General features: G+C 49.3%; 5 protein-coding genes across 5 annotated transcripts in view; 3 read left to right on the top strand and 2 right to left on the bottom strand.

Moving 5' to 3' along the window:
* The first annotated feature begins 189 nt into the window (after window positions 1-189).
* On the top strand, window positions 190-2924 carry LACBIDRAFT_184083 (uncharacterized protein). Its single transcript, XM_001879026.1, has 13 exons — window positions 190-419; window positions 492-692; window positions 750-912; window positions 962-1247; window positions 1305-1336; window positions 1393-1444; window positions 1501-1728; window positions 1782-1948; window positions 2001-2103; window positions 2155-2369; window positions 2412-2431; window positions 2485-2642; window positions 2697-2924. The coding sequence occupies exons 1-13, from the start codon at window positions 283-285 to the stop codon at window positions 2831-2833; spliced, it is 1899 nt and encodes a 632-aa protein (XP_001879061.1). The 5' UTR covers window positions 190-282; the 3' UTR covers window positions 2834-2924.
* On the top strand, window positions 2867-5627 carry LACBIDRAFT_317254 (uncharacterized protein; the record flags this gene model as incomplete). The annotated part of the gene is made up of 11 exons (XM_001879025.1): window positions 2867-3406; window positions 3458-3591; window positions 3677-3725; window positions 3791-3887; window positions 3942-4085; window positions 4135-4195; window positions 4247-4875; window positions 4930-5006; window positions 5063-5179; window positions 5230-5361; window positions 5415-5627. 11 exons carry the CDS (start codon window positions 2867-2869, stop codon window positions 5625-5627), a joined length of 2193 nt encoding a protein of 730 aa, XP_001879060.1.
* Window positions 5628-5941: 314 nt separating this feature from the next.
* On the bottom strand, window positions 5942-7635 carry LACBIDRAFT_293629 (uncharacterized protein). Its single transcript, XM_001878807.1, has 4 exons — window positions 7200-7635; window positions 6344-7143; window positions 6262-6287; window positions 5942-6142 (listed from the first exon to the last, which is right to left on the bottom strand). The coding sequence occupies exons 1-4, from the start codon at window positions 7624-7626 to the stop codon at window positions 6133-6135; spliced, it is 1263 nt and encodes a 420-aa protein (XP_001878842.1). The 5' UTR covers window positions 7627-7635; the 3' UTR covers window positions 5942-6132.
* A 454-nt stretch (window positions 7636-8089) lies between these two features.
* Window positions 8090-13905, top strand: LACBIDRAFT_325387 (uncharacterized protein; the record flags this gene model as incomplete). Its single annotated transcript, XM_001879024.1, has 20 exons — window positions 8090-8263; window positions 8317-8772; window positions 8827-8988; window positions 9039-9389; window positions 9439-9615; window positions 9674-9740; window positions 9778-9808; window positions 9852-9947; window positions 10230-10644; window positions 10988-11045; window positions 11100-11257; window positions 11312-11915; window positions 11997-12005; window positions 12028-12029; window positions 12079-12394; window positions 12443-12651; window positions 12698-12868; window positions 12916-13412; window positions 13493-13530; window positions 13709-13905. The coding sequence occupies 20 exons, from the start codon at window positions 8090-8092 to the stop codon at window positions 13903-13905; spliced, it is 4188 nt and encodes a 1395-aa protein (XP_001879059.1).
* A 1571-nt stretch (window positions 13906-15476) lies between these two features.
* LACBIDRAFT_325386 (uncharacterized protein) overlaps window positions 15477-21953 on the bottom strand; it is a gene marked incomplete at both ends in the record, with an annotated part of 7326 nt that continues 849 nt past the window's right edge. Inside the window, 17 exons of the mRNA XM_001878806.1 lie at window positions 15477-16299; window positions 16352-16466; window positions 16659-17406; window positions 17557-17719; window positions 17766-17858; window positions 17921-18293; window positions 18361-18943; window positions 18994-19216; window positions 19346-19361; window positions 19506-19766; window positions 19845-19965; window positions 20062-20125; window positions 20575-20663; window positions 20856-20910; window positions 21016-21261; window positions 21533-21608; window positions 21768-21802. Of these exons, the coding sequence (XP_001878841.1) occupies window positions 15477-16299; window positions 16352-16466; window positions 16659-17406; window positions 17557-17719; window positions 17766-17858; window positions 17921-18293; window positions 18361-18943; window positions 18994-19216; window positions 19346-19361; window positions 19506-19766; window positions 19845-19965; window positions 20062-20125; window positions 20575-20663; window positions 20856-20910; window positions 21016-21261; window positions 21533-21608; window positions 21768-21802 (4084 nt within the window). The remainder of the gene's footprint in view (window positions 16300-16351; window positions 16467-16658; window positions 17407-17556; window positions 17720-17765; window positions 17859-17920; window positions 18294-18360; window positions 18944-18993; window positions 19217-19345; window positions 19362-19505; window positions 19767-19844; window positions 19966-20061; window positions 20126-20574; window positions 20664-20855; window positions 20911-21015; window positions 21262-21532; window positions 21609-21767; window positions 21803-21953) is intronic.

The raw sequence follows: 21953 nt of genomic DNA, 5'->3' as shown, positions 1-21953 counted from the left end.
CTACGACGCAACTCGAACCGCAGGCTCAGTCCATTCCGGTGATAAGTTATCCAGCGGGAACGGCTCCAGTTAAAGCAGAGTAAGCTCAAAGTTACGGTACACTACTAACGAGTCGACCTCACTAACAACCCTCTTATTCACTTTAGATACCTGGTCTCGATCAAACCGCCCAACCTCCCCGTGCCAGACGACGACGCAGCAGAGGGTACCACCTCGCGTGGATACACTCGCGATGGTAATGCGCGTGCAAACGAAGAAGGGAGCGCAAGGCCCGGCGCACCCATGCGCAAAGCTATGACGAAAGAACAAAAGAAAGCTTCAAGGGGTGCGAATAAGGGGCGGAGGTTTGGGAAAGTGAGGGATGAGCTTGAGTTATGTTGGAAGATTGCTAATGGGGGTGGATGTGAATTTGGGGATGGGTGTGTTTTCGCTTTCCTTTTCTTTCCGTACGAATCTGCTGAAAGGAATTTTTTCTGTCTTTTTTTGTGTAGGTGCCGATTTACGCACGACGTCGATGCCTACCTCGCTGCTAAACCTGCGGATCTGCGTGTGCCCAGTGTTGATGAGATATCAGAGGAGCCACCTTTCAATGTTCGTACTTTGGATGGGGCCAGTGCAACCCCGCATCCGAAGTATCCGAGTCTTGATATGAGCACTGTGTGTCCTGTTTTTGCGGAGACAGGGGAGTGCAGGTATGTCTTTGCCTTTCTAAGTGAGGCTTTTAAATTTGGCTTACAATAATTCACTAGATACGGGTTGAAATGCCGTTTTCTCGGAGGCCACGTACGTACAGACGAGGAAGGGAACGTCGTCTTGCTGGGAGACGAAGACAAAAAGGCTCGTTCTGCGTTGACGGCGCATGAAGTGAACTTCATAGGACCGGAGGCGCAAAAATTGCTGAGGACGAAAAAGGTTTCCCCTCTTTTTTTTGGGTTGGAATGCTTATGTATAATATGAAAAGTACGGGTTCCCCATTGCCAAAGAGTATTTGAAGGAACTACAAGATGCAGAAGCGAAGGAGAGTAAACCGAAACCTGTCCCGGACGAGAAGTCGGTTGTGGTTGAGGAGCCTGTGCAGGATATGGAGGTGGACCTTGATGCTCAACAACCACAATTGGAGAAGCCTACCGTTCAGGAGATCATCGAAACTCGAACGGGGACAGATGAAGTCATGTCGGCTCAGGATTCGCCTGATGTGTCTATTCGATTCGCGGAGAAGAAGAGATTGCACTGGGCTGGGAAAACTTGTATGTGTACCGTTTTCAATTTTTATTTGGAGGCTGGCTGAGCTTTTGGGAGTGTAGATTTGGCGCCTTTAACTACTGTCGGGAATCTCGTAAGTGGATGCTGGATTTCTGCTATGACAAGTAGGATGACCCACCTTCCTTGCAGCCTTTCCGTCGACTTTGCGTACAACTAGGGGCTGAAATCACTTGCGGGGAAAGTATGTCCTGTTTGTTTTGAGTGAAACAAATAGCAAAACTGATTTTGATCTTCGAGTGGGACTCGCAAACTCGTTTTTGGCTGGCTCAAAAGAAGAGTGGTCACTCGTTCGAAGGCATCCTTCAGAGTCGATTTTCGGAGTGCAAGTTGCAGGCAACAAGCCCGCCAATTTGGTACCCACGGCTGAAGTGATCGCGAAGGAATGTGCGGGGGGCATCGACTTTGTAGATGTGAATTGTGGGTGTCCGATAGATCTTGTTTTTAGAACGGGGAGTGGGTCTGCTTGTACGTTTTCCTTCGTAGCCTTACTTTTGGGTGTGGCTCATGTTCCTTTTCAGTGCTTGATACGGTGGGGAAGTTGGGGAAGATCCTGATTGGGATGAATAAGGCGTTGGGAGAGATTCCTGTTACTGTGAAGCTGAGAACGGGGGTGAAAGACGGGAAGAATACGGCTCATAAGCTGATGCCGAGGTTGTCTACGGAGTGGAATGCAGGATGTATCACGGTAATTTGATCTATCTACCTTCTTCGACCGTATTGCTCATCGCAAGCACTAGCTTCATGGGCGAACAAGACAACAGCGTTATACCAAACTGGCGGATTGGGATTACATCAAGGAGTGTGTTCGGGCTGTACGTGCACAAGAAGCGGATGAGGATTGTATGTACTCATTCGTTTCTGTCTCCGGGTGTTACTGATGCTCCCCTTTAGTACCCCCTGTACCAATATTTGGTGGAGGCGACTGTTTCTCGTCATACGACTATTGGACGAACGTCGAGAACACGGGCGTCGATGGTATTATGGTCGGACGAGGAGCCTTGATCAAGCCTTGGATTTTTACGGAAATCAAGGAACGTCGGGAATGGGACATAAGTGCAAGAGAGCGCTTAGAGCTGATCAGAAACGCAAGTGGTTCTGCTCTCTTCGTGATAGATATCCCTACTGACCTCTCTTCGCACTACTTGCAGTATGCTGAATACGGCCTAAAGTTCGTCCAGGTCTTTTGTGTTGTTGTGGAGGAACTGATTGATACGTCCTTAGTCATTTCGGGTCTGACACAGCGGGTGTGAACGCCACACGCCGTTACCTATGCGAAGCCCTATCCTTCCAGTACCGCTACGTACCTATTGGTCTCTTGGAGTGCCTACCAGGGAGGATAAAGGATCGTGCACCTGCTTTCTGTGGGCGTAGTGAGCTCGGTATGTTCACTGGTGTTTTTCGTGGTCCATGAACACTAATTGTCTTTTTTCCAGAAACGCTTCTTTCAAGTCCGGACAGCCAGGATTGGGTGAAGGTGTCTGAGATGTTCTTGGGACCTGCTCCGGAGACGTGGAGCTTTACACCAAAACATAAGAGTAATGCGTATGGAGGTGAGGAGGGCCAAGGGTAGTGTATTACTTGGGTGAAAAATGAATGTAACATCATGTTCGACAAGGGTCGTTACAAGGTCGTTACGCGTCACTGGGGCTGTGACCTCATATCTACTGGTTCCTCTTGCCCATTTCTACTTCGCCCAAATATTCTATCAGCTGCGCCTTCAGACCCTGTTATGCAACTTTTACCAGAGGAGGAACAAGAACGGGAGAATGGTGATCTTTTGGCTTCGATAGGGAACGTCGCCACAGACGTTGCGCGCCGAGTCCTCCGAAAGCACAAGGGAGACATGGAAAAAGCTGCAGATGCTATTCTAGCAGGGGATACTGGCGAAGAAGAGGAAGAGATCTGGACTAATCCAGGACGGAACACCCCAGACCCCAGCTGGAATCCAGTGGCGGTTGCGAAAGCACCCACTCCTCGAGTGACTCCAGTTCCCTCCACTTCAGTTATCGATCTCACGAAGGAAGATCACGGTGGAGAGTATACTCGTGCAATCCAAATGTCGATGGATACTTCGCAAACTGGGGTTAGATTTGGACCGAGCGAGCGGCCGCCCAACCCAGATTGGCAGATGGTTCCCTCAAATGTGTGGTGAGCTCTTCGAATTTTGAGATAGCTCTCTGAACGATTTGGAAAGGTTCAAGTTGCCTCTGGCGGTGCTGTGACGCAAGAGGACCAAACGCTGAAGGATGCTATCCAGGCGAGTCTCAACGAATTCACGGATGAATCAGATGTGTTTCCCATCAAGGAGACGGTGCGGGAAGGAGGCCGGTCGGTCATGTATCCATTAATTCATCGTCAACTCCTGATGTTTCCTTCACCGTTATATCTCACTTGTTCTTCCTTGAACCTCTAGGCCTGTTGCTTTACGGTCTGAGCTTGCGGCTCATGCATATATTGCCCTGGTATGTATTTTTCTTTTCTTTTCTTTTCTGATACCCGAGTTTACGCACTTTCCGGTGCTGTGAAGGTGTTGCAAGCGCTGTATTTCGTACCTCAAGTTACAGAAAATGTCGCAAAATTGAGATTGCCCGATATTGATGAGAACTTGCCTCTTGACCATACTGGTAAGTAAACGGTTTAGATCTCGTTTTACGCCAAGTTTTTCAAGTTAATTTAAGCTCGTGTAATATGGAATCTGGTCGAGCTCTTCGCAAACATGGATCTTGTGCAACTATCAGCTATCGTTGACGTGAATGTCCTTCCGTCTTTTGCAACTCCTCCAGGGGATGGCAACAATGACTCACTCGCTGAGGCCTCCGCTAGTGAGTGGGGAAACATCCGTCGCTCACTAGTTTACCCTCTCTCCTCTAGAGATCGTTAGCAATGTCGGGCATGCGATTGAGGACCACCTGAAGGCACAGGGCGAAGACGTGTAAATTGGTTCTTTCTCTGTCTTTCTTTCTTTTGATAACATATCTGTCAGAGTCCACCTCTTCAGCTTCACCTCTTGCCAAATTGAACTCAACGGTAGAATGCCCCGCAGAGTATCACGCAACTATGGACCAGGGACAGTGGTACACTTCGAGTTTGGAGGAGATGACTCGGGACCCAACGATCTGCTTTCCTGTCTTTCTTCTGTTCTATCTCGATTTAGGGAGGGTGGATCATCTCACGACGTCATAATCAAACCATCGGAACTTGTTGGCTTCCAGCTCAAACGGTTACCTAGTCAATCGACCGCGACACCAAAGACGACGCCTGATGCCTTTGTCTTTCCAAAATGGATCTACTTGGACCAATTCCTCTTCCATAACCTTGAGTTGGCGAACAACAAACGAGAAATGGAGCGTGAAATCAATGCGGAAATTCGAGAGCTCACTGCGCATAGGGAAACTCTAACTCATTTCAATGTCAGCATCACGAAATTTTCTCAGGAGAAAACCTTGCTCATCATCATACAGAAAAGAGATACGATCAAGGATTTGCGATCTACCATTCATTATTACGAACATGTGGCTAATCCCGGGGACGATCCTGTTCGCAAGCAAACTATTGAGCGCACGGCTGCTCATTTGAAGGATATCTTGATCATGATTACAAGCAAGGTAGAAGGTAAGGATTGCTCAGCATCGGTAATAGGCGTGTATCAATCTTGATGAATTACAGATATTGATCATAAAGTCGATAAGCTACAAGCGGAGTGCGCAACTCTTTTCGATTGCCCTGAGCTACAACAACACCGCGTAAGTGGGGCATATACACGAGGTCCAAGGCTCATTCTTTCGATTTGAAACGTTAGTATGATTTACGAGCAGTTCTCATGCATACCGGTCTTCCTGGTAGGAAGCAAATGTACTCATACGTCCAAGACTCAGATGGCGTTTGGTGGAAGACGGTCGATTATGAAGTCACGGAGGTCCGTTCTGGATGTTCACTTCCTACTCACCTTTCACGTCTCGGTTTTAGGTGCCAGAAGAAACGGTCCTCACAGATCCTACGGGTCTTCACCTGTCTGCAGGACCGTACCTGTTGTTGTACAGCAAGCACCTTTCGGAGGATGAGTTGCATGCACCGGTTGTTTGGCCGAAGATCTTTACAGTGGGTGCTAACCTACTCTCCTTGATCATTCAACTTACAATTACTCAAAACAGGATCCAGTCGAAGAAAACAACAAGAAATTCCTATCTATCTTATCTCCAGAATTGGTTGGGAAAGCGAAGATACCAACTCTTGTGACGCCGCCCCCTCCACCACCGCCACCTTTACGAAGGGCATCAACGCTCTCGCCCCCAAGAGAGAGGACTTGGGACGGACAACCCATTTCTCGGCAAAAGTCAAGAACGATGGATATGGGGCTAGATTGATTTATGTTGTAAGTGCATCTGCTCTGGCCATGGGCTATATAGCTCAACTAACTCGTTTTGCGTTAGGTACATACCACGCATAACAATAACTGTATTATATCGATATTTACTCCCGCTGTTGAGTTTCGCCGCCCTTGTAGCCCGCAAGCCATGTTGTCAGAAGATTTTGCCGTTGAAATGCTTGGCGGGCCCTGATAGCGCTTAACGAGGTCCCTGACCTTGGACGTTCTTCGGGTCGCTGGCATTGTTATGTAAGTAGAAGGTTCCGCGCGAATATGGCCCGTAACCAAGGTTATGGCGACGGTGATGTGAATTCATTGCATTGACGTGGGAGCTCGGTGGAGCCTAAGACAAGAATCGTCCAATCCAATTTGGATGACCCACGGTGGTATCAGGTTGCCCTTTACAGTAATGGTGCCGCAAACGATAGAATATGTACGATTCGCATGAGTTTCTAAGTGGTGCTTGGGGTATCCGTCCCTGAAAACGTATGAAAGGCTCTTGGCTAGCGCCAACTAGAAAGTGGGGCATAGGTGAAGTCGATTTGTACAAGGTTCGACGCCACAACTCGGCAATGACAATGGCTGCTCAGAGTCCCTCTTCTACAATTGTGTGCCAAAGGTTTCTGACCCACCATTCCGTCACAGATGGTGAACACCACTATGAACTCCGAAGTTAGCCATACAATCATTGGAGATGGGTCTGGGAGGACGAACGTGGAGACAGTCGAAATCATTGTTATGCCACCCGATATGGGCGTCAGGTCTTACTACAGAGAGCGGCCATATGTCGAAGTACCGCGTATTGTTATGCTTTGAGGACCCAAACAGTTCCCTCGCCATTCGGTTATACTCTGGGAAAAGATGCCACCCAAAAAGGTGTTCTTCTGGCGCAGGGTTGATCGCAGCGCTCGATGTTAGTGTAATGGGAGCAGAGTGGTTATTACAATGTTGGTGTGCAGGGGATGTGGCACGGAAAAATGTGAGTGTTGGTAGTGGCGAGTTTACGAGAAAGTCGTAGACTTTATCAAGCATTATTTGGTAGGCTTTGAGGAGCACACGATCTTTGGCGGGCCACATGTGCGCTGGGCTCCAGTGAGGCCCTGTGTTGGCGAAGACTATGGTGTCGAGCTCGCCCTCCCATGATTCTTCCATGCTGTAGTTCTTGAGCCCCTGCCGCCACTCCCCCATCGCTCGATGGTTATTCATGTTGACGGGCTCTTCCAACCCGGCCATGAGGAATGTGGCGTTGAGTTCTTTCTGTGTAATGAGGTCGTCGGAACGGTAAGATGTGATGACGGGTCGAGAGAAACGCGAGCGAGGAACACCGGCCAGCGAGGGCTTCGCGAGAAGTTTTGCGAAGAGCTGATTTTCGGGGTGAAGGGTAACATAGGAGGTAGTAACAAAAATTCCATTGTCTTCGAGAAGAACCTCCTCCACTACTGTGCGTGGCCAATCGCCTGCATGTTGTCCAACAAAGTGTGCAAGTCCAGTTAGCATCTGAACCATGACAGAGTCTACAAAGAGAGTTGAGCTAAAAAGAGTCAACAGGTTGAGCGTTGGAATGACAGACCTCCGATAAATACGAAACCACCCCGACTTTTGAGGGCCCTTTCAATAAAAGCCTCGGTGTCCCATGGTATAGGCGGTTTCCCGTCCTGAAGCACCCATTCCCAAGAAGCTACATGTCTCCCTCGTTCTTGCGCCTCTGCCTCTTTATCACGTCCATCAGGTCCACCTGCGGCCGGTGAGAAATCAGGACTACAAGTCAAGGGCATGCCCCACACGTCGGCGTCTGATGCACGCGCTGGTGAGGGTATCCATGATCCTAGTGTCGAATCCCGATATTTTGGAGAGGAAGGTTTCTCTTGAGATTCAGAACTGGGGACAAGATTATATAGGGACGCGAGCTTAGCGGGCTTCACGTAGAGAAACGAGAGGACGCCAACTAGAAGAAGAGCGCCCAATACCAGAGTAAGCCTCCTGGCGCTGGTCAACATCCACAATCTTCAGACTCGGTTGGAAGAGAGAATAAGTTATGTCGTGGGGGGCGCCTTAAGGCTTTCATCATTTAATATTGCTTGGCACAACCTGGGAACTTTTTGGCATTTAGCGCAAGGGTCGAATTGGGGTCGAAGACACTGCGACAACATCTCGAAAGGGCACAAGAGAGCAAAATTTGGAGTTTAATTATCAGGTACTACGCAACCGTAGAGATATAAGTACGACTGATGCAACAAGACGGAAAAACAGAGTGAAAGTGTGTAAAAAACGTGCGCCAAGGATAAGAGATTAGAAGGCGAAGGACCCTAAATAATACACAACCCAACAAAAGCAGTTTGCTTGGCTTACGACACCGTGGTAAGAAGTTTCAGCTCAAAAGCTTCAAGCGGATGGACTGGACCAGCAAGAAGGGCGCAACCTAATCGAGATCATTTTCTTTTCACTTCCGAATAGGACGTGATGGTTTCTGCGGATAATCTGAATCTCGACGTCTTGGAGCTCATTTTCGCGCATCTCTCTGGCAATGACCTTTCCTCGGTAGCCCTCGTTAGCCGATCGTTTCTTGCTGGTGTGATACCAAGGCTATACAACACCCTTTCGTATCGGTTGAGGCAGGGAAAAGGTTACGCGCTGGTGTGTGTTAACAACTGACCCAGGACAATGTTTAATGTGTGTCGTTTTTGCAGGGTCAGGTCACATCACCATTCGCTGTTCTGAGAACACATCCAGAGCTTGCCATACACGTTCGAAATATAGGTCAGATTACGCGCCATTTATTGAGTATGACGCTGAAACCCTCATCAGAAATTCGATATGCACCGCCCGTCATGCCCAACCTATCTTGCCCCCACCCCGAGTTCATTCGCGAATGCTCCAACGCCATCGATATTTGTCATAATCTCACGAAATTCAAATGTACTGGGGCCAACATACTACCCTGCTTCGTCAAATCGTTACAAGGAAAACCCCGATTAGAAGGTCTGAGAGTCAATGCAAACTTGTCTACAGATCAATCCAAGATCCTCATCCAACTCCAAAAACTCAAGACCCTCACACTTGAATATGCTTCTTGGAACGTCGTCGACGTTCTCCCTGTATGGATCACTTCGCTTAAGCAGACTCTGACGAGCCTTACACTTTATGTATGTCTTTTCGTACATTTCGTCCATTTGTGAGGAATAATGACCTTTTTCTAGATGACAAGCGAGTTGAATGAGAACACCCTGGAAGCAATTCTGTCCGAACTGCCAGATCTACGCGCTCTGCACGTCGTTGGATGCCAGAGATGTGATCACGTAGTTGTGCTAAGGCTCGTTTCGTACACCCCCCTTCTCGAAAGCCTCTCATTGACCACCACGGTTTGTGTCATGCATTTAACAACTCGAACTACTCATGACCTTTTCCTCAGGAAAGCACACGTCCACTTTGTCTCCCCGCGCCACCATTACACCATCTTCGCAACCTCGCCTTCGATACGCGGTACTCCTTGTCGCCTTCTCCCTCTCCGAATGTCCTCTCCACAATTTTGACGCACCTCAAGTCGTCCGCGCCTCCACTAACATCGTTCACCATCAAACTCCCTGAACGGAAAGTAACGATCGGACATCCTTTCATAACACAGCTCCTTGAGGCGCACAGTCACACATTGCGTAGATTGGCTTTCCTTGATTGTGGTATTGGGTTAGATTCAATAAACGAAATATCAAAGCAATGTGTGCACCTGGAGCGTCTTGACGTAGCCATCCCCGCGAGGGACATTGTGAGCTCTTATCTTACCGTTTGACTCTCATATACTCAACTACGTTTAGCTATCGTTCACAGCTTCCATCGCAAGGTCATACAGCCTTCGCGTGGTTGTCGACGTGGAAAACCATGTCGATCATGGTATTCGACAGTCATTGACGCAGGACAACATCCGTTACATGATGGCGAGTGTTCGAAGTCTGAGAAAGGTTGTCAGTATCACCGACAGGAGGGTATGGACGGTACGCACAATTCGTTGGGTCTTTTTTCGGTCCACCATATAACTCTTCCGACTTTCAGGGCCGTCAGAACACATTCAACAACATCATAGAAGTGACTCTGGAGCGGAAGCTCCCTCATACCTCTGGTTCGCTTTGGTTTGTATCTGCTGAAGCCTGAATGAGATTGTGGGGCCTTCAACTGTAGCAACTGGAGGTATGTAGTCATGTAACGGCTTGTTGGTATTGGTCTGTTGTAGAAAAGTGGCAACCAATCTTCCTGCACTATGGATCTCCGGAGATCTTCCAATCGTTCATCTGGCCGCCAACGCCTGCTTTTCGAATCAGACTCATTTGTACGTTTTCAAACCTCCTCTTCTCCTGGAACATACATCCCTCTTCTTTATTACTCCATTTCTGTCGGAAGGTCGCTGTGTCGCAATTCCCTGTATTGCATCATTACATCCCGGCTTCCCTGTGCAACATCCTCTCCCGCATCATCCTGTGGTTGCTCCCCCATTTCCCGGCTCTTCAAGCATGTCTGCAACAGCCCAAGAAAGGCCGACGCTTTGCCCGTGGCATGTTCACATCATCGCACATGGCTAGCATGGCCAAGAATATTTTGGACTGTCTACCAGAGAACCAGTTTCTGGATCTATGGCAATTTGTACGAACACATCAGGACGGGACCTGAGGCCTGAGTTCCCGTTTGAGTTTGAAAGTGTTATTGACATATCTGAACCATGGGCGTGCCGCAAACTTTCAGAGTTTTACGGAGCCTACTTCTGCCAGGTTCGGGATGTGCTTTCGCAACTCACCGTTGACGATACTTTGTTCCTTGTATCATGTGGTCCTGGATCGGAAAGGGGTCCATTGCTTATTGGAAACGAGGACTCGTACTTTGACTTGTGGCCGGGCTCGCGGCCGGGCTCGCTAGCGATGGCTGTGGAGAGGTGTAAAGCGAAGGTTCAGCTTATTGTTCCTGCTCGTCGTCCGCGCTGGGTAAATTCGCACTGGAGGCTGCCCACGGTGGGGACCTTGACACAGCACCAGGTTCGAAAAGCCTTACGCTTAGACCTCAGCGACTTACCAATTGTTCAGCAGTATTTTCACAATCTCAGCTGGAGGCGACTAAGTACTAGTTCCGACTCGCCAATGCCAGAAGAAGGTGAAGTGGAGCTTATCCACCTTGCACAAAAGCACCTCCACTTCCTCCTACCGCTGACACTCAGTGAAGCAAATTTTGCTTCCAAATGCACTGTTCTTGTCAAGCCGTGTCGTCCTCTCTGCAGACCGCTTACAAATGAAGATAAAGTAAAAATCCTAGACGCACTCAAGAAGCAAGCCACCTTTCCGATCCTTTACTCAAACATCCCCTTCATTATATTTCCTCGAGAGGCAGGGTATTGTTAATGGGGTCTTTGACCTGGATCACGTCTCTAATTTGGCCAACTGTGAGTGCTTCCCTGACGGCTTTGCGTGGTTTGTCTTATTTGTCATTTCTGCAGTGGACGCGTCACTCCACAACGCGACGGACAAATATGCGATGTTCGCTGTGACCTGCTCGCACGAATTCTTGGACTTGTACATCAAACACATCACAAGTGAGAACGAGAAATGGGCAGCTCTACATTCAGAAGGGAAAGTTTACACTCGGGAGCTGAATGTAAATCGCCTTTGATCCTAGATGGTGTTTGCCACTCACCTTATCTATATGTAGCTGTCGGATCCATCGTATCGTGTCCCCAGTTACGAACTCGTTGTTCTCCAACCTTACCATTTCTTGCCGGACCACTCCTGGCTCCTTTTCTATAATCGGGCTCGGAATGGACTGGTCGAAGGTGTGACGTCCTGTAAAATAGTCAACAGAGTGCTTCGTCAAACTCCGTTTGATGACACCTCGCCCACATTCCCTTCATTTTCCTCGTTCCCTACCTTACGGGAGAGCCTACAACAGATGATAAACCCCTACCTTGTCATCTTGGCTGCTGAAATCAAATTTCGACGATATAACGCGGCTGGTGGTCCTGACCTTCCCTCGGTTTACGATTCTCTGATGCGGAAAACTATTGAGGTCGCCGACTTGCTCTATTTCCAACCTTCGGGGCCCTCAGGCCCTGCTACCAATCAGTTCATACGTATGGACGAGACGTCATATAATGTTCCAGTCAACTGGGGTGCCACGGCGACAGAGATGGGTGTTCGCACTGGTGCTGAGGGCGAGTCTGGTGGTTCCACTGCCCAACAACAGAGGCGATCCGCCGCTGGTGGTGGAACAAGACGCACGGACGCTGACTACTGGCGCAATATGCTTTCCGCCCGCGGTATGTTCCACCCCCCATTGTGACCCCCCACTTATTGGAAGTATCTGCTGGTAGACCTTGAATTAAACGACAATGATTTAGATTTACTCCGTGAGATAGAAGAATCGAACAGAGGTGAGCTCCACAATCAATTTTGGGACTCTTGCTGATCATTTCCAAGCAGCCTCGAGTCGCGGTCAATCTATTGAACAGGTTGCGACGTGGAGGGCATCTGTTGAAGTTTAAGGGTTTCGAATTGATTTCACATGACTCATCAGTTGGGAAATTGGCACCCATTTTCCCCAGTCTTGCTGCGATGCTGCAAGACTTGAGTAGTTTCAAGCTCACTCAAGAAATAGCTGACTTTCTCAAAGCTAAATTCCAGGCTACCCTCCATGGAACAGCACAAAAAACACCCTTTCCCCTGCACTGGACACTGGACCTGTTGGATGACTGCAATGGGATAGTTGTTGTTTTGGTTGAGGCTTTCAAACACCCAAGTGCGCCACGCCTGCTCACATAGTAATTGGTTGATTGATCTCTTCAAGTCCGCACAACATGGGATGCCACGAGGTATTGCGATACCATCGGCGCCGCCCTGACCGGACAAAATCGTAAAACAGAAGAGAAAATCTTGAATAGGTACCCGCCCATCTATTCACCTATTGTCCATAAAAGTTCGCCTTTTGTGGTAACGGATATGCATAACAATGGGCTGGTTTGGTATTTGCCTGACATCCTTTCAGGAGCACGCCAGGTATGTGACTATGGCCACTGGGTGTACAATCTCAAACCCTGTTCAGTTGCAGATCTGGAAGTTCCTCAAAATTCTTGAATCAGCTTTGACGATAGACGACAAGGCTACTACTAACTGGAGGAATCATAAAATGCACTACAGGCCTGCAGAGCAATGTCAACAACTCAAGCCCGGGACCGTGACTTTATCGCCAGCATGGTTCCAGCAAGGGCACGAGGTGTGAAATCTCTTTGGATCCATAAACAAAGTCTGAACGATCTGCAGTCTTCCGAGTTCAAGCTTGAAGTCAGCGCGCAAATGAAGCGTGGCGCCGTTGGGGCGCAGTGGAGCCTGGAAATGCAAGAGTCATCTGCTTTGATTGGCGCCATCCTGAGTATCATACATCCACAACTTTATGAGCAGGGAATGGAGGCACTCCGCCGCCTCGAGACAGAAAATGGGTTTGTGGATGATGAGGAAGAATTGTACACGGCGCTGAAGCATTGGACTCCCCCTTTCAGCGCCTTGTCAGTGATTAGCAACCGGTCAACACCAGTACACCGTGACACCAAAGGGCGCAATGAGTGGATTGATGTCCTAGTGCCTTTGGGAGAGAAAGACTCGACTGGAATCATGGATTTCCCGGGTTTAGGCATATCCATCAAGTACAACCCATCGACAATAGTTGGGGTTGCTGGCAAAGTGATCTCACATGGGGCAGTGTTTGAAGGGGGAGAAAGGGGGTGCATTTCATACTACATGCGCAATAAAGTTCATGAGAGGTTAGGAGTTCCAGCGGGCACATGGATGAACACCAGTATATATGATTGCTAGCTGCCATTTGGCGAGCACCATTACACAGTAACTTTGCCGTTGTGGCTAGTGCGCCTGCGCTGCCTGGTAAGTTTTCAGAGCTAGCGCCTGTTGGTCACAATGGCGCTGGCGCCTCTTCGTCAAAATGGCGCTGGCGCCTCTTCGTCAACATGGTGCTGGCGCCTCTTCGTCAACATGGTGCTGGCGCCTCTTCGTCAACATGGTGCTGGCGCCTCTTCGTCAACATGGTGCTGGCGCCTCTTAGTCACAAGGTCCGCACGCGTGGACCCTCGAAAGTCAACAGTCCTTGCTCCGCACCCAGAAGAGATATATACATGTCCTATTGCTCAAGTAAAAATTGCCACTCAAGAGTCACCCTCATCAAGATCCATCGGCCCAGATCCATCTTCATCTCCCTCACTACCACCTGGCTGCGCCTCTCTGAAGGCAGGCCAACCATAATCACTTGCGGAGTCACCAGTGCTGGAGTGTCCTGATGCTGGCCAACTCAAGCCCGTGGAGGACACAGGAGAAGGTTGGTATTCTGGTTGCTCTTCGTCTTCAGGTTGCTGTTCAAAGTAAGGGGCGACGGCGCCCGTGCGGAGCGCCCCAGCATCCTGCCAAGGGCCTGCGGGTATGGGACCGACGGGCTGCAAGCGAATCTCCTGTTGATGTAGCCGGTCCATCAAAATCTCAATGGCCTCTATGTCGTTTCGGAGCTGGTCTTGTTCCATGCGACCACGAAAAAAGAGGTGTTGGACCCACATCTGTGCGCCATGAACCTTTGCTGCTGCTGTGGCCGCATGCACTGGCAGAACTGGAATGCCAGCCTCATCGTCCTCGACTTCCATGTTGGGTTCACAGTATGGCTAAACAGTAGAAGGTATCAATAAAATCGATGGACAACAGATCAAGTGTGTAAATACCTGTCCCATGGCTTCGATCCACTTACAAAAAGCTTTTTCCTCCTCATCCGAATGCGCCTTCAATAGCTTTTTCTCATTCTCACCGCTGGCGCCCACAGAATTCCACCAGTTGGCCTCATATGTCGCTAGAATCGGCGCCTGGTCTTTGGGCCCGTATTGTGCTTTCAAAACCGCGGGACTGAGTGGTTTTACAATCCGTCTTGCAGGATTTGTTGCGTTCAATAAAGCAGGTGCCCATGGCGGTAGGTCAAGTACTCCACCCAAGCAGTACGCTTTCCCAACTTCCATGCAAAGACGGTTCTATAGATAGATTAAGATAGATCAAGATAGATGAACAGTGAACACCATGAGGACGAACAGTTTCATGCTGAATCCTCAATTTCCACCACTCTTGCCTCTCCTTGTCATCAATCCAGTTCACTTTGTCATCGGAGTATGCACTCCATGCCGCCTTGCATCGGGAGAAGAAGTGGTAGACGCGCCATTCCATTGCAGTGTCCATGATTCAAGTTGAGATTGGCACACAAAAATGAACAAGCCGGTCATGTGGTTTGGACACGTGATGGCCCACAGCTACTACATTGCCATCCCGCAATATGTTGCGCCCCAGTCCGTCGCGCCTGCGGAGTATGTTGCGCCACAGTGTTGCGCTCACACAGTACACGGCGCCCACACAAGACATTGCGCATAATGCTGCGCCACGCAGTACGTTGCGATCACACAGTACACCGCGCCCACACAGCGCATTTTGCACACGCATTACGTTGCGCCCACCCAGGACAGGATGTTGCACCTGGTTGCTTGTGTATGAATTACATGACAAGTGGCTTATAATAATGGTTGGACAATTGAAACCTGTTATCCGCATCGATGGCAAGCATATTCCACAGATCCTTCTGGCGTTCAGCATAGCAAACATGCCCAGGCTTTGCTTGGTCTGCTGCCATTTTTTGCCATGCACTCCACTTGTTCACCTGATACAAGAAGTATCTCGTCACCCATTCCATCTCATGTGACAACAGGTTGAATTCTTCTCTCCATCTGTGAAACCTGGCCCTGGCCCGAAGCCAATTGATGCGATGAACTAGAAAGGTAATCAATAATCTACTACTGAGGAGGGTATAGGGATGCTTTACACTCTACCATCCGTTCGTTGTCCTGCATATCGCCTGCCAAGTTGGAACTCCAAAACCAGGCTGGCTTTGCCCTACTTTGCCCTCGCGCATTCGGGTCTGCTACCGCAGTATTTGCCTTCATGTCCTCCTTCAAGAGCGGTTTATACTGGCGCCCTATCTTCTTCTCTGGGTCGCCCAATCTTGAAATGGCATCGATGGCATAGGAGTAAATCTGGCGATGATGATGAAGCGTTTGCCCAACAGCGTGCACCGTCGCCCATGCCCTTGTTTTCTTGACTTTACTTTTTTTGATTTTTCGAAGCTTTCTTCCATATTCAAAAGACAAATTCGCCAGTGACACTCGGACGCCTTGAAGAGCATCGTTCACTTGCCCTTGGCGCAACTGATATTCTTTGGACAAAAAATGTTGTAATCCATGAGCCTGAAGGTGCTCTTCTCCCATGGCTGACGGCAAGGCTAGTTTCACATGTTCAACAGCTTCAGCCGCAGCAAGCGCCGCTGCCTGGGCTTGTGCAACCTTTGTGGCGGTGACCACCATGATATCAGGCGCGCTGCCACTGAAATTTGACTTGGCCAGATCATCGTCCATCTGCAGAACATCGTCCATATCAAACTCTTCACGAAGCAACAGCTGATTTTCATTTAATGCTGGGTTCCATGCTAAAAAGGTCATTCCCATCTTGTTGAAAGCATCGATTCTCACTCTTAACCTTTCCCTCCTCTTAGCAATGTCAACTTTCTGCAGGATAGTTGGTTTTTTTCCAGTACGCCGAATGAGAAACCTTAGTTCAATCCTGTTTTAATGTAAGCCATTCCTCGTATGCATTGGCTCTGTCAGGGTCTTACTGTGTCTCCTCAATTTTGAGTCCTGTTGCAATCCAAGATGTTTGACCTGTACTGCCCATCGAAAGGCGCTCCTGGTCCATCAGCTTTAATTGGACTTGAGCGGTGGTGAGGGGGGCTGTAGTGTTGGTTAGTCTAGGTAAAATGGCGTGAGCGCCAGGGGTGCTAGCACGGCGTCCATGAGCGCCAGGGATCCTGGAACGGCGCCCTCAATTTGTGCGCCACTCTTCCTGGAACGGCGCCTTCAATTTGGGCGCCACACTCTTGGTGGACGAGCCAATTCCACCAAAGTTGCATAGTAAGAGCTTACCTGGACAATTGGGTGGATTTCTTGGCGCCATAATATCCATCGCCTTCAAATTTCCTTGTGCCCGATCGCTCTCAGCCGCACGAATCTCTGCCTGCCATGTGTGGTTGTGTTCGCCTGCCGAACTATTCAGTTGGTCAAAGTAGTCTTTGCTGTCCACCAGACCAACGACAGCCTTCCTGTACTTGGCAATGACTGAGGAGACAATGTTGACCATTTTATTCCAGTTGCTGTCATTCATATGGTCGTCCAAGACCTTGGCCCAATGGGCGAGGGTGGCCGTGCGGGTACTCCTCGAGATATCATTGAGCTGCGCCCAAAGGCTTTCCAATATTTCCCCATCTACCATTCCAGCTCCGGGAATAAATGACGTCGCCAACCAGAAGAGGCACTCATCCTGATGACCATGGACATGAAATAAACCAATTCCCATGATCAAATTAGCCTTCTCAGAGATGGAAAGATTTGGATTGTTAGCAATCCTGTCCCAGAGATTAACATGATACTGACACATCACGTCATATATGATCATGATATCGTCCAAACCATTCAGTCCCATGTTCTTCAGCGCCTCACAAAGAGCATAGTTGATGTTCAGCTGGCGCTCGCCCTTCTGAAAGTCAACAACGCTGCCTGGAATGAAGGCGCCTGATCGGGGGCAGGCAAATGCCGCAATGCCAGTTGCATCACAGCCTGCGTGATTCTGACTTGCATTGTTGATGGCCTGGTGGTTGCTGCATGTTGATTTGACCTACAACCAAATGAGTCAGGTTTTGAAAGGGGCAGTGGGCGCAGTAGGATTCTGCGCCCAAAAGCATCAAATGCTACATGGCTACATGGCGCAGCAACCTCGGGCGGCGGAACTGGGATGCGCCACATATGGGAAGGCGGTCCAACTCACCTGGTGAGTAACAGTGGGCTGCGCCAGGTACTTCTTGTAAGCCTCCTTCTCTGTCATCATTCCTTCCCCACTGGTCAGCCATACATCGTCCATGGCATTTCGTTGCTTCAGGTGATCAGCTGAGAAGTTACCATCAACACAAAGAAATCGTGTGAAGACCTCGCTGCCAATGGGAATGAGTATGTGAACAAAGGGCAGTTCATGCTTACGGATGTGGGTCCTCTTTCCAGTTCATTGGCAAGTTAACACCTGGCTGGGCGCAAGATGCACAACCATATGCCATCTCTCCAGCCTTTGGCATTCTAGGCTCATGTCCAAAACCAAAGCATTTTTTAAGTTCCAAATTGCGCCATTGCCGACTAACTCTTCTGAATTCGCGATACCTGTCCTGGGGTGATGGGTGAGACAACATTCAAGTATATCAACCAAAGCAATGTGTACCGGAACCGACTTGGGGAAAGCCGGAGAAGTCAGGCGCCGCAGCTTGAGATAGTATTGATATGCGGAAGTTTTGCAGGTAAGATTGGACAACCGAAAATCATCCAGTACCTTGAAAGTGAACAGTGTTTTAACATTTTGAAAGCTTGTTGGAAATAACTGTGAAGTCAACAGCTGCTCATCGGTGGGCGCAGCTCCTGGACAGGTGCATAAATGCAAAGGAAGATGGTGAATTCCGTTTGTTTCAATGACAAGCACAAAGGGGTTGCCCAGAGAATCCTCTGTGTCAGGTTGAGGAGCTGTACCGAAACCCTTTGTTCTTTTGTAGTGTTCCTGAGTGTTGTTGTCAGCTTCTTCTTCGGTCACCATTGTCTCCATCCTGATCAGATGGTTCAGTCTTGATGTCTTCGCCATCATCGCCGACATCTGCATCAGCCTCCATGGACTCATCTTCCCCGAGAAGGTCATCAGACACTGCTTGAACTCGAATATCAAGATCAATTGGGATGGGTGCGGGCACCGCCCATGTTTCGGGCGCCGCCCATGTTTGGCCAACAGGGCTGGTGGGCGCCGCTGGTCCTGCGGCTTCTGCAGCCTCACAACTTGCATCCTGCCTCTCATTTTCTTGTTCCTCGAACTCCGCAAAGTTGGGACAAGGGGATCCATTATGGCCCAAATTCAACACCAAGCCTGTCTCCCAGAGACCGGCGGTACGGAAATAGCGGCCATTCCAGTATTGGACCCGATGGGTATGAAGCCTCCTATGAGTCTGGCGGCAACAGGCGCGACAATATACAGGCTGCAAGGCACAATCGAGGCATCGGAACTTGGATGCCATTTTGCCGCAATCTACACAGACCATCCCAGGAGGTGGGGCCTCTGTGACAAGAGTTACCTCAAGATGCTTGTCCCTGCGGGCAACCCATTCTCTCAGATAATCGTTCTGGCTCTGGGATCACTGATAAGCAGAAGTTGGAAAGAACAGAGAGATCCACCCACCTTGCCTGACGTTCTCTGGTGAAAAGGGACAGCAAACTCATCAATGACCATTGTGTCTACATCGTGATCGAATTGGGCTTGCTGGCTATGCTGAGCTGGCGCTGACGGTGCATGCAACAGGGAATCAGGAGTAAAGTATTTGATCTTCTGGACGTATCCCCTGGTTGTCTTCTCGTATTTCCCTGTATAGAATACAGGTCCAGGAGGCCGTTTGGATTGGTATCTATGCATGGTGACTAGTGGATGTGTTTATGAGGCAAAGTAATGGTCAAAGTAAGGACGGTGAGGCAATTGCCATGCGCCGAACACGTGGCACAGGCACCATCAGCACATGGCTGCCTGCATAATGCACCCTTGATGCAGGGCACCTGTCAAACAAATAATTGGGCGCAATTGCATAAAAGGTATGGCGCACATAAAAACGCATGATCATTCATATGTTGCACAGACAAATGAAGTCCGGGGGTTACGAAAAGGTTAAAAGCTGACTGTTCGTCAATACCTACACCCACTTGTGTTACGACCTGACGATATCTGCGCCGTGTTGTTGGCATCGGCGCCCAGCTGTGTGCCTGCGCCCACTTGTGTTACGACCTGACATGAATGGTGAAACAAAATTATGGCACCTGTCAGATTGGATTGAAGAAAACTTGCATCAAACGGTTTTTGGAGGTTCTTATCCGCAGAGGCGCAGCACCGTTGGTTCGGCATCAAAGGCCATCCATAGAAGATTGGGTTGTGGAAAGCAAGAGGGCATGTTCTAAATCCCCCATCTGCTCAGCAACTCAACCCAATGCAGCATAGCATGCCATTAGTGAGGAGGGACTAGCCAGATGACGAAATTATCACACCTGTCTCAAGCCATGTTTGCTTGTTTGCAATATAAGGCGAGAAAACTTCACCTTGAGATAAGAGCAAAGCCAGCAATTGGGTTGCATCACCAAGCATTTTCGTAGGCAGAGAGCGGATGTTCTAAATCCCCCAATGCAGCACAGGGACTAGCAGAGGACGAAAATATCACACCTGTCAAAAGCATGCTCGGTTTGCAATGTAAGGAGAGAAAACTACACCTTGGGTTAAATTTCCTTGAGACGAGCAATGCCAGCAATTGGGGCACAGCCATAGTGAGATGCTAGCCAGATGACGAGATTATCACGCCTATCAAAAGCCATGTTGGGCTGTTTGCAATGTAAGGAGAGAACCTTCACCTTGGAATAATTCTCCTTGAGACAAGCAATGCCAGCAATTGGGTTGCGTCACCAAGCATTATCGTAAGCGGAGAGCGGATGTTCTAAATCCCCCAATGCAGTACAGGGACTAGCAGAGGACGAAAATATCACACCTGTCAAAAGCCATGCTCGGTTGTTTGCAATTTAAGGAGAGAAAACTTCACCTTGGCCCTTGGGATAGATTTACTTGAGACGAGCCATGCAACAAGCATCGGCCCCGATGAGAAGAATAGGATCCGTCACAAAGCGTCCTCATAAGCAGAGAGGGCATGTTCTAAATCCCCCATCTGCGCCACAACTCAATCTAATGCAGCATTAGTGAGGGACTAGCAAGATGACGAACTTATCACACCTTTCAACAGGACCAGTAGCGGCGAGGGGCAGAAAGATACCAGGGGCGAGGGAGAGGGACAAAAGTGAGCTAAACAAGGTGACTGGCCGCTGGTTGAGATAGTCATCAACAGAGTTCGGCGGACCAAGTCACAGTGTCGAGCGAGGGACAGGAGAGGGGCCAAAGTGAGCTCATCAAGGTGACTGCTGGTTGAGATAGTTATCAACAGATTGCGGCGCTCCAGGGCCGCACAAATTATATCATGCTCAGTGCGTTGTCGTAAGGCAGGATACATCACTCACCAAGTGCGTTGCCGTAAGGCAGGATACATGATCTCTGCACAGATAGAGGCATGCCCTGGCGCATCAGATAGCATGCCCTGGCGCATCAGATATTGCCTTTTTGGGGGGACCGGCGTCAGGTACTGATATCCAGATGAGGTCAAGTTTCAAAGGTCCTCACCTGAATATGGTCAAGGGCTCGTCAGGATTGGCGCTCTTTGCCGGGCACGTGTAATCCTTGAGGTCTTTGCAATTTGTTTGTGCTGCCTTGCCCCCTTTGCCCTCTCGATGATAATTTGTGAGCCCACTCCCACCGAACATTCCTGTGACTCCAGACATGCCTTTGTTGCAGACTTGCTGGCCACGGCCCCCAACTCCAGGACGAAAACCGTTCTCTTCAGAGGAGTCGGCAATTCTCAGACAATACCTGGAAGATTTTTGTGTCAAAACGAAGGAAGAAAGAAAGAAGCTGCTGATGTATGAGGTATACAGACTCATGAAGGCCAAGGCACCCCCCCTGCTTACAGAGGAGCAGTGGAAGGAGAGGAAGACGGTGGGTGCTAGCTAGTCATACTGCTGCTCATTTGACGCTTTTGCCATAGAAGATCAAAGAGTGGTTTCAAAACCATGGAAGACGCATCAGGATGCCAAAGTTTGGATATGTCAAACTCATTTCCACCAGATATGTAGTTGCGCACCTGCGCCAGGAGCAAATACATGAGGTCGTGACTCGGCTCGCAAAGGGCGCGCCACCTGGGTCAAGAGCGTTTCTTGCTAAATACCAACAAGGCCTAAAGGAAGTAATGGGTGGTCTCACAGATGCTGAGAAAGAGGAGTATAAAGGCTTGGCAGAGGAATGGACGAATGCCGTACCGCCCCCTGACGTCCAAAGAAAGTGAGCGGTCCAAATCATGCCTTTCAGCGCCGTCTCACCTTGACCACCAAACAGACTCAATTCGAAACATGGCCTGGGCATGATGAGAGAAATGGATAAAGTCAAGCAATACCAGCTAGGAGTTTTCAGCTGGAGTCTGGTGGGCGACATAGATGAAAATGGACAACATAGGAGCGCTTGGTTGGACCATAATGCCGATTTTGGTCCTGAGGGCCTCCGAGAGT

The sequence above is a fragment of the Laccaria bicolor genome, genomic scaffold (assembly GCF_000143565.1).
Source record: "Laccaria bicolor S238N-H82 LACBIscaffold_7 genomic scaffold, whole genome shotgun sequence".
Classification (NCBI taxonomy): Eukaryota; Fungi; Basidiomycota; class Agaricomycetes; order Agaricales; family Hydnangiaceae; genus Laccaria; species Laccaria bicolor.
The sequence above is the reverse complement of the archived record's forward strand: the minus strand, read 5'-3'. Positions and strand labels throughout refer to the sequence as shown.